Raw genomic sequence first — 11,003 nt, forward strand, 5'->3', positions numbered from 1 at the left:
AAGACAGATTTGAATTTTCAGAAAACTGTTATGAATTTTAATAACTAATTGCAAAATTGACAATGTTATGAAATTTCCCAACCACGTTTGCAATTTTACAACTGATTTTGATGTGAAATTTCACAACTTTTTTAACAGTGTATAGTCCAAACTACAGTCTAACTAAAGAGCCTTCCACCCGGGAGGCGCGACTGAAAAAGAATTTTAATCCGAAAATGATTTTCTCTCGTTTCCTCTGAACTTAAATAATCGACTGAAATCTTATTCTACTCTTTGATTGGCAGAGTGCTGCTGGCATTCCCATGATGGTGTTCAACGTCATGGGTCACACGTTTAAGTGTGGACTGATGACTTCAATACGTCTTAGTGGTCAACAGTTTGAACACTTTGAAGTGTCGAAATACTTTTGACTATCTAAATATCTAGTGAAACCGAGGGGGCAATAACTCCCTTTTGAAGTTCACTCATGATTCCCAAAATACTTGATTCCCCAGTGGTTCCCGTCTGCTTTTATGTAATCCTTAGGTCTAGTGGTAGAAAATGCTTATTTCGACAAATTGGTACCAGTTCCACTAGTTTCCCACTTAGTTTAAGCGGGTTAAGGCGATTTCTGTCGATTCCGATTAAATTTTATGCTGATGATTCATAGACAGTTGTACTGTACCCACCCGGAGTACTTCGCCCCTCGAGTGGAACACTTAAAAGTGTGCAATGTAGCGCGAAGCACTTGCATGTGCAGCTGCTTATTGCGCATCAGTTTACTACCTACCTTGATATTGGTGGATTAATGTTGTGATTTACCTGTTTGCAGGGATGAGCTCTCATCCTCCTTGCGGTGGTCTGAAACGGACGGACGTGAACGATGACTATGTCAAGGAGCTCGCTGCATTCGCAATCTCAGAACTCAACCGAAAGTCGGTCGACGCAACGCAGCGTCGAATCATTCGGATCGTGAAGGCGCATCACCAAGTAGTGTCTGGCACCATGATGCACATGACACTAGAATTAGGTTTGATTAACGCACCTGATGGACAAAGCGAGATGTGTGCTGTCAAAGTGTGGGACCAACCGTGGCTCAACAGAAAGGAACTCTTCGAAGTGAAACTTGGAAGTGAATAAACTTCAATTTTTGTCTCGGGCTGAAAGGTTTGTATTTCTATGTTTCTTAATGGTATTTATCACACTGATACACTAACCGGATTTGTATCTCTTATTTGTATGAATCAGAGAAATCAAATTTACATACAGAACTTTATTTACTTGTACCATGTACATATTTGAATGGATACTTTTGTTTGTAAAGTAGGCGTCGTACAGACAGAAATACTTTACAATCAGAAATGAGAAGTTATAAGTTATTCTCTGATTTACAACGGAAAAAACTGCTTTGCTGCCAGTCTGCCAATTACTTGCTATTCGAATTATTTTATTTCTTGCTTTTGCAGGTTTCAGTGAGCCAATGGGCGCAGCACTTACTGCTGTTTTGCCGCGATGGAGGCTGGGCAAAGACTGCGACGAAGCCGAGGCATGTCAAAGTTCCTAATTTACTACATCGAATCAAATGAAAGACAACAATAAATTTGAATAAATTAGTGGCGTTTTGTGTTGTTATCTTAGCAGGTTTTGTGATTTGGAATGAAATTTTAGTTCAGCTTCCAGATTTACCTGCATTCCTTTAAGAAACTCTTTTTTTTTGCAACAATGTCTAAGGGCAGAGTAAGAAGAACAGAAACTAAATGGCATAAGCGGGGGTTTGCTAACATAATATAGCATCCGGTTCTAAAAGCTGCTGACGTGGGGGTGGGACTGCTTTGAACTGATCACGTTGAACTCTACTCCGACCTATTTTTCTCCGACCTCGTCGATTTGCTGAAATTTGGGAAGTATGTGCTTCAAAGAGGAACAGATTTCAGAGGCCATGATACTTTAAGACCAGCGAGGGAACACTCTGGGCGGGTGCTCTACCGACTGAGCCATAGAGGCTAGCTGTCGCTCCTTGGAACTGGTCATTCTATGCAGTCGCTGACGGCTAAAAAAGAGTCCAAGTGTGTAGGAAATGTTTTGTTCAACCAAGATGTACTAATTTGTGCGTTTTTAAGTGCGGGGGAGCAACATATCAAAAAATGGCGATAACTTTTGGAGGTTTATTTGGTGAGAGCAGTGATAGGCCAGTCGAGACCCAACCAGTATAGCGCCAATGCGCATTAAACGCAATACAATTAAGGGGCATTTTATTCGCATGATAAATTTTAAATTATTACCTTCAATTTAATGGCAATTTATTGCGCATTCAAGTGCATTACCCGCATTACTGTTATCGGGGAAGCTGTCGCACTGTCCCTGTCGCACACACCTCCATTGGAATGAACGCAGAATGCAGAAGCAGCAAAAATCTTCACGTAACGCTGCGGAGCGAAAGAAACTGCTCCACAGCGGCTTCGTCTAGTCAGCAGCGGGACAGTAGAAGGGAATACCTACTGGGCATGCGTCATCTTAAGAAAAACTGTGAGTCACGATAATGGCAATACGACCCCTGAAAACTAAAAGGTCGTACTTCAGAGGGTTTGCGTATAAGGTCTGATCTGGCTAGGGTCCCGGAGAATGGTCGTAAGTATATTTTTTTTTTATTTATCAGGAGGAGAAAATTCTCTTTCCAATAAAATACATCTCACGTCATCGTAAAAAAAAAATTACTTGTGGTCATTTTCTGGGACCCTAGCGAGATCCGTCCCTACCCTATACGCAAACCCTCTGAAGTACGACCTTTTAGTTTTAAGCAGAGCCCTGCCCTGCATCGAGGCAGCCTGGGATGCCTACATGGCGTCCGAAAGCGAATCGGAGTGACAGGGAGCTATGGCCCGGCGCGAGCTTCTCACTCCCACACCCGCTTTCGGGCACCATGTAGGCATCCGATGCTCGCTCGATGCAGGGCTCTGGTTTTCAGGGGTCGAATAGCAATTTTAAGGACGTGTACGCCGTCTGGCTGGGGTGGGGGTAGTATTCGCGCGTTCAGCAGACCGGCAGCCGGTCGTGTTCACACTATTTAAAACTGTCTGAAATTTTTTGTCAACAGCAATGGTCGTATCGTGTGACAGGGGGGGGGGGGGGCTTTACTGAGGTACCTGCACGAAATCATTGGAAGAGTCCGTTGTCATGCGGTGCCCTTTCTCCGGAATAAATAAGTCTATTGGGATTCGGGGTGACGACGGCCAATCAGCATGGTTGAAGCATTGAGTTTCACTGCGATATATTTGCCCGCCAGGTCAGCCTCTCCACGCTGCCCAACGAGGTGCTCCTACTCGTGCTGGAGTACCTGACCCCACAGGAGTTGCTGCTGGTGCGGGCCGTGTGCCGGCACTGGCGGGACCTGGCGCTGAGCGAGCCCCTGTGGCGCCGCCAGGAGATCGTGCTGGGGATGGGGAGACACTTCACCCCCTGCTGGCGTCTGATCCTGGCCAGCGCGCCGTGCGCCCGGAAGGTGTGGCTCAGCGGCCGCTGGGCGGCCCACCTCATTGACGTGGACGGCATGCAGTGCGCACTGCACACGCTGGACCTCAGGGACCTGGAAGAGCTGGGCTCGGAACACATTCGGAAGCTGGCCGAGCTGGTTGCCAAGCAGGCGGCCATCGGAGGACTGAGAGGGCTGAGGCTCGATCTGAGTCCACGCGACAGTGCAGAGGACTTCACGCCGCTGTACGAGGCCATCGGCCAGTGCGCGATTGAGAAGTAAGTATAACTTTTTTACATCTGTTCACAACATATTCCTTGTTAAACAGTCCTTTGCACTGCTGAACCCTTATGCTGTACCGAAATCAGTCCGATTTTGGACAGTCCTGGGACAGTCCAAGGCGACATCCTGGACCTTACCGAGAATACTACCGAAAATGTGTCAAATCAGCAAGTTTTCGGACTGTCCGAAGGCCGCGACCGGACGTCTATCGGACTGTCCGATGCCCGATGCCGCCGTGTCCAGACAAGTACAAATGGTCCAACGGGCTTAAAAAAAAAAGTTGGACAAGCGGGATTCGTTCCCTCACCTGTTGCCCATCGGCTCCCTTGACCGACGCTCTTACAAACTGAGCTACGCTGATGGCTGAGATGAGACGACACAGGAGAGCCTCTTTAGCTGGGCTCAGAATCCCTTCCGAGACGAGCGCTGTACACAACGAACGAATCAGCGCATCGTCCTGCGGTTTTCGGCAAATGCTTTTGCATCGCACGAAATATTCTGTTCAGGTCATGATGAACGACCTTTTTGAAAAACAAAATATGCCTGTTACGTTTACTCAAATTTAAACAGGGGTCCGTAACTCAACGCATGAGCGTTATGCGTTGGTTAAATAAATTAACGAGTAGCGCATTGGCGTTATGCGTTAGTTATATACACAGCAAACATTTTTCCGGGAACTTCCCGGTTGGATTCGGGAAGTACATTTTCCGGTTGATGCAAATGTTATAACATGCATAGATATGACGAAAAATAGCATTCGTAAAATTACTTCCCGGATTCAACCGGGAACTTCCCCGAAAAATATTTGCTGTGTAACGTATCGTTTAACAATTTGCAATAAAAGTTAAAGTTATGGGTCGTCAAAAATTATTCTGGTGCTGGGTGGAGCTAGTTTTGAGTTTAACTCTGAACGTTTCATTGTATGGTCACAAGTTCGGATAACGTACCGCTAAAGTTGAGTTTCATGTTAAGTTACGGGCCCCTGAATTTAAAGAGGCAAATTGCCAGCACAAAATAAAATAAAATTTTGCCCGATAATTTTCCTGGCGCTTTCAGTGCTCAGCAGAAAGTTGAATATGCGTAATTGGTGGACTTCACTAATTTTCATATTTTATGAAGATCGTTGTGTGAACATAGTTTGCCAATTTCCACAAAAAAATGTTCAAGTCTTTTGTGCTTAAACAGCTCGAAACCGTCCTGTGACGACCCGGGTTGATAGTCGGACTGTCTTCGGACGGTCTGGACCGGACTACCGGACTTATTAGGGACTGTCCGGTAGCATCGGACTTTTTACGGGTGCCGAGGGCTACTTTCGGACAGTCAGGGATCGGACTCGGATTGCTGACGGACTGTCCTGGAATTTAAATTTAAATCCTTACACACTAAGCTTCCGAAGCATTCGGTAACTTTGTAATACAGTGGATTTGTTTTGTACTTCAAAGCATTCGCAAGTGCTTTGTAATCTGCAGAGCAAAATGCTTTGCAACACAACCACTGTGAAAAATTGTCGTACCGGGTACACCCAGAAGACCGTTTAGTCCAGACGACCAAATTGGAAACCGACGAAATTTTAGCTCTGGAGACCAATTTTTTTTCGTGGCGATGATATAATTTAGTCTAGATGACTTAATTTGATTGCTGCGACTATATTTAGTTAAAAATGGGGTCACTAAATTTTAGTCGGTCTTAGGAACTAAAATTTTGTTTCTTACAACCCTTGATTTAGTTGTATCAAATAAATGGTTCTCTGGGTGTACAGGAAAATTTTCCATGGAAGAAGTCGTACAAGTATCGACTTGGAATCGAATATCGAGCGACAGTGGAAGGTTGTACATGTACGACTCGTATTGTAAATGGCAAATTACAAAATATATCGTACATGTACAAATATATTTTTTTACAGTGACAAAGCAATGCATTTTAACAGTGTGAGCAGTACAAACGATTGCTAACTTGAGGTATCCCACGTTTCCAGGATGACGGTGCGCATGTGGGATGATGGTCTTCCACGCTGTTCGCCGCAATCTTGGGTCCCACGCCGTCAGAACACCATCAGAAAGCTGAAATACAGCGGCGGTGCTCTGTGGCCAAACCCCTGGCTGCAGTCGCTGCTGCAGCACCACGCCGGCAGCCTGGAGAGGCTGCTGCTCTTCAACCCTTCGCCCGAGTTCCCGTGCTCGCTGCTGGCCTCCTGCGCCAACTTGCGGGTCCTCGAGTGTCCCCTCCTGCTGGACATGGACAGACTGCAGCAGTGCGCGCGCTTGGAAAAGCTGCACCTTGACATCCGGGTGAAGGGGGAGAACTTCTCCGCGCTGGTCCGGAGTGCCGCGTCCCTCTGCCGCGCGGCAGCGGGGCTCCGGGAGTTGAGTTTCTACGTCCACACCGAGACGGACGCCAAACCCGTCGTTGAGACGGCGGTGCGGGCGGTGAAGGACATTGTAGATGGCGCCGCGTCCTCGGGCCGGGCGGCGCTCACCAGCCTGACGGTGACTACAGGAAGAGACTGCCTGGGAGGGGCGTGGATAGGCGCGGTGCTGAGGGCGCTCTCGGGGCTGCCGTGCCTCGAGAACCTCGTGCTCAACACGAGCGACCTTCCGCCGGCGCGCGTGCTGCGCGAGATCTCGGCGACCTCGGCTCCGGCGCTGCGCTCGCTTCGCCTTCTATGGTTTCTGGAGAAGCACGAGGAGCACATGACGGAGGTGCGGGCGCTGCTGGCGAGACACCCGGCCCTGCACGTCACGGGGCTTATGTTGGCGGGCCGGGACCGTGGCGGCGTCTGGGACGAACTGGCCCGTGAGCTGCTGCTACCTCTGGACTGCCGCCTGAACCTGTACGCACATCGCCAGGACGAGCATTGCTCCCTACACGCCGTGACCACGCTCTCTGACTCATGGTTTCATATAGCAACGACGTGAAGCTTGTTTTGCAATAAGGCGAGCGCATTTCATATCTAAGTACTTTTTGTAATGTTTTACATGTGGATGCGGTCTATGCGGTTGAGTTGACTCGTTTTAGTCACTCCGCAAGACTTCCTTTTTTGGTAGGAAAAGTGTTTTGGTGCAAGCGTCATACGGATCCTGAACTATGGTGTATGATTCAATCCGTAAAGTGTAGACAAAAGCACTTTGTAAATAGGTGAAATAGCTTGTACCGTTTGTATTACGGTTGAAATTATCGCCACGTTAAGGATGAGTTTATTCGCATTGCATATGACTTTTGTGATCGGTATTAGGCTTGCACTAAATTCTTCGTAAGCGAGTCCGGAAAGGAGATGGAAGTGTAGTGTAGGCCCTACACCGCTGCGCTAGGTGGCAGGTGGATCAGTGTAGTTACCTCTTCGCAAACTGTGTCGTGGTGTGTATCTACTTTTTGTTAAATATATAGATTGGGATCAACTGCATCCGGCTTCAACACTTATTATCCATTAAAATGTATTAGCGTTTTACTGTAGAAGATATATTTTAAGATGTATCGTAATGTAAGGGTTACATAAGGCAAACCCAGAGTAAAACTGGTTTTGCTTTCTGCTATTAAAGTAAACAACTCGACGCGTCCGTCCAACAATATCCTATCTGTTTCGCTGCCCGAAAAGACTAGCCTATCTGTTTCGCTGCCCCGAAAGACTAGCCTATCTGTTTCGCTGCCCCGAAAGACTAGCCTATCTGTTTTTCGGCGCTCTCTGCAGCGCTGTTTTCTTTTCATTGTCGCTTCGCTAATTTTGACAATAAAAAAAAAGTAAAAATTCCTGCGTGTTCCTTAATGATCAAGGAACAAATGGCAATTTTTACTTTTTTTCTACTGTTAATATTAGCAAACCCACAATGAAAAGAAGACAGCGCTGCAGAGAGCGCCGAAAAACAGATAGGCTAGTCTTTCGGGGCAGCGCAACAGATAGGCTAGTCTTTCGGGGCAGCAAAACAGATAGGCTAGTCTTTTGGGGCAACGAAACAGATAGGATACTGTTGCACGGACGCGTCGAACTATACTTTGGTATAAATATGTGAGTTGTCAGGATTTGCCATTTGATTTTATTACAATACTGAAATCACAAATAAAGTGTAGCTTTAGCATGGAAACCTGAGTTGGAGTGCATTGGATGAAATCCTCCGTAGAAAAATCACACACTCAAAATTCTGAACGATGAGGAGAGACACATCAATACATTTTAAACACTGTTATTCAGGGAATGTGACGTCACATTCGTTTTAATGTGAAACATGTCACATTCGTTTGAATATTGTGTCACATTAATTTAAACGTGACTTCAGGTGAGGTGATGCTCTAATGGCGCCCAGGCTTGGCCGATTCACGTTTACACGAATATGACACAACATTCAAACGAACGTGACACGATTAACATTGAAACGAATGTGACGTAACATTCGTTGAAAAACAGTGAACGAGCTAATCAAGTAACTAGTTTGGGTGCTCTCACAATTCAGCCTTCAGTTAGCTTCATTTGGTCTTTACTTTGATTATGAATGATTTTGAGTGGGTATGCAGCGGAGCTAAAGTTAAGCCGAAGTTTTGTGAACCCTTCTTTTCCTTAGTCTTCACTTAGCTTCATTTGATATTCACTTTTAATACTTCAAAAAATAAGTGAAGACCCAAGTGAAGCTAGCTGAAGACTGCATGAAGAAAAAGATACAACTAAAACTGAGTTACAGGTAGTGTATTCTTTTTTAAAATAGACAGTGGCATTAACACCTCATAGACGTTTTTACACATTCGAAAAGTATATGTTTGTTCACGTCATGTACATTAGAGTAGTGCAGGCGTCACAAGTACTACCCCACTTTGATGAGCACATTGGTAAAGGAGAACCAGGCCCGCAATGCGTTTCCCGCACTACTCAGCGTGAGCGGACCCAATCCCTTGATCGAGAGGCACGCTGGTCTTCCCGCCTCCAGCAGAACGAGTTGAAGAACTTGACGCACTGGTACCGTTTCCGCACCCCTTACAGTCATGGCGGCCTAGAAAACAGAAGTTGCACTACAAGAAGTGACAAATAAAACACACGTGTCCATCCAACGACTCGTTTCGTTAATTTAGCATGAGGTTTTAGTTCGAGTTATTTCTTTAATATGAAGAGATTGCTCCGAACCAATGCAGCCCTATTTAATTTGAAGGAGCTTTCTTGTATCAAATACGTTTTTTTGAATTAAAAGATAAAATGCTATAATCCAAACATCTGAAATCCAAGAAAATTTACTTTCACTGATTATTATTGAATCAATGATATATTTCTTTGAAAGGGAAGAAGATTTTACTACTTTTTGGACCAACCCCTATTTCTTTGTTACCCCCTTTCACCCCCTTAGGGGTGGTTGCCAAGATTTGCACCAGGCTTTTCGTTGTCCAGAAGTGATCCGTAATTTGTAGAACTCTAGCTCATCTCCTTCCACTTATACGGACGACGGACGGACGGACACGAGAGCAGTTGCATAAGTCCACTTGAATGCTTTTTAGCCCGCCGTTCTGCTTTTAAAAGAGCATTAAAGCGGGCTTATGCAACCGCTCTCGTGTCCGTCTGTCTGTCGTCCGTGTAAGAGGAAGAAGATGAGCTAGAGGTCTACAAATCTCAGAGTATCTTAGGGGTCACTCCTGGACAACGAAACGCCTGGTGCAAATTCTGGCAACCACCTCTATGGGGGTGAAAGGGTGTAACAAAGAAATAGAGGTTGGTTCAAAAAGTAGGAAAAAAATATTTGTTTATGGTCTCCTAACGGGTAACTCATGAAAGTAGAGTCCCATGGGCGAAAATGTTTTAAGTTTGACTCTATCTTGCACCGTTTGGGCGCTAGAGTGCTTTTTTCGACGGAAATACGCCGAAAATGACCACGTTGCACATCAAGACGTTCGAGCTGTCCAATCGTAAAAAGTCAGAGAAAGTCTCCCCCCCCCCCCCAACAACATATTCTGAATCAAGAACTACCCTCGGATTTGCCGTATCTTTTTATGTTTCGGCCCTAGAGGTGGATACATTGAAAACAATGGCAAAAAGCGGCAAAAAGCAGAAGCGTGGGGTGTAGTCACGGTGTTGCCACAGTTGCCACGGTGTCACAGTCTTTTGTCATGCCCAAGGAGCATATTTCTAGGGCCGCAGACCCCCCACCGAACGCTGTAGTTTACTGAAATTTCCAAAGTGATTTACCGCCCATGGTAGAAACGACCCATTTGATTTTTGGGTCCGGTCCCAAAAATAAGGGGCCGGTCCCATATATATGGAACCGTTTATGGGTTCCGACCCCAAATTTAGGGGTCCCGCGTTGGGTCCGGCCTAATAGGTGACCGCGGTCACATTATTTATTTGATTATGCACTGCAGTAAATCGCGAGACCGAAATGGACCATCGCCGCCGGCAGGCCAAGCAGGCCCGGCCCAGCGCAGGCGCTATCCACGCCAAAAAGACGTAAAAATTTCGACCTGCGTTTTATTCGCGAAATATGTAGCCCTTGAGTAGCTGCACCAGGTGCTGCAGTCCGTTTAGTGATATCTCAAACAGTGTCGCGTCGGGAGCGTTGAGAACAAGGCCCTCCGCCCCACCACCAAGTGACCCTCGGGACGCCTTTCTGCCCGCGGCGCCGCGCGCGCCCGCCCTGCGCAAGAGCGACCTGTGCAGTGTCATAGTGCAAGGTGAGGGCTTTCCATCGCCGCTGCCCAATTTCATATATGTCAAATAATACAAGAGATAAAACGACATTTAGGAGACGGGAGACGGGGGACCCGCTATTTATCTTCTTTATTTGCTTCAAACGCTAAAGGGTGCCCCAAAAAATCTCGACGGTCCCACATCCGTGAACACATTACCTACGCGCACACAAAAATTGAAGTTGGGATCTCGATGGGATGACATAGAAAATTCACGAAAACTGTTTCGGTGCTCAGCAGCCTGTTTGAATCCGCGCGCCCATCAGCCGGCAGCCAATGGCGAGCCGACCCTGGCGACACAAGAGGCCTCAATCAGTTTTCGTGAATTTTCTATGTCATCCCATCGAGGTCCCAACTTAAATTTTTGTGTGTGCGTAGGTAATGTGTTCACGGATGTGGGACCGTCGAGATTTTTTGGGGCACCCTTTAGCGTTTGAAGCAAATAAAGAAGATAAATAGCGGGTCCCCCGTCTCCTAAATGTCGTTTTATCTCTTGTATTATTTGACATATATGAAATTGGGCAGTGGCGATGGAAAGCCCTCACCTTGTACTATGACGCTGCAGAGGTCGCTTTTCCGCAGGGCGGGCGCGCGCGGCGCCGCGGGCGGAAAGGCGTCCCGA

The 11,003-nt window shown here is 46.6% G+C and overlaps 2 protein-coding genes across 3 annotated transcripts in view; one reads left to right on the forward strand and one right to left on the reverse strand.

The window, feature by feature from the left end:
- Positions 1–996: 996 nt before the first annotated feature.
- On the forward strand, positions 997–7,806 carry LOC113215306 (uncharacterized). Of its 2 annotated transcripts, XM_026434913.2 has the most exons (4): positions 997–1,146; positions 1,446–1,525; positions 3,263–3,726; positions 5,706–7,806. In XM_026434913.2, exons 2-4 carry the CDS (start codon positions 1,460–1,462, stop codon positions 6,643–6,645), a joined length of 1,470 nt encoding a protein of 489 aa, XP_026290698.1. In that variant the 5' UTR covers positions 997–1,146; positions 1,446–1,459; the 3' UTR covers positions 6,646–7,806. The 2 variants fall into 2 exon arrangements, with proteins under 2 accessions (XP_026290698.1, XP_026290699.1); XM_026434914.2 differs by lacking the exon at positions 997–1,146 and having other exon boundaries at positions 1,446–2,505.
- A 581-nt stretch (positions 7,807–8,387) lies between these two features.
- LOC127750832 (uncharacterized) overlaps positions 8,388–11,003 on the reverse strand; it is a 22,251-nt gene continuing 19,635 nt past the window's right edge. Inside the window, exon 3 of the mRNA XM_052273375.1 lies at positions 8,388–8,703. Within this exon, the coding sequence (XP_052129335.1) occupies positions 8,518–8,703 (186 nt within the window). The 3' untranslated portion in view covers positions 8,388–8,517. The remainder of the gene's footprint in view (positions 8,704–11,003) is intronic.

The sequence above is a fragment of the Frankliniella occidentalis genome, unplaced genomic scaffold, assembly GCF_000697945.3.
Source record: "Frankliniella occidentalis isolate FOCC.00 unplaced genomic scaffold, Focc_3.1 Scaffold267, whole genome shotgun sequence".
NCBI lineage: Eukaryota > Metazoa > Arthropoda > Insecta > Thysanoptera > Thripidae > Frankliniella > Frankliniella occidentalis.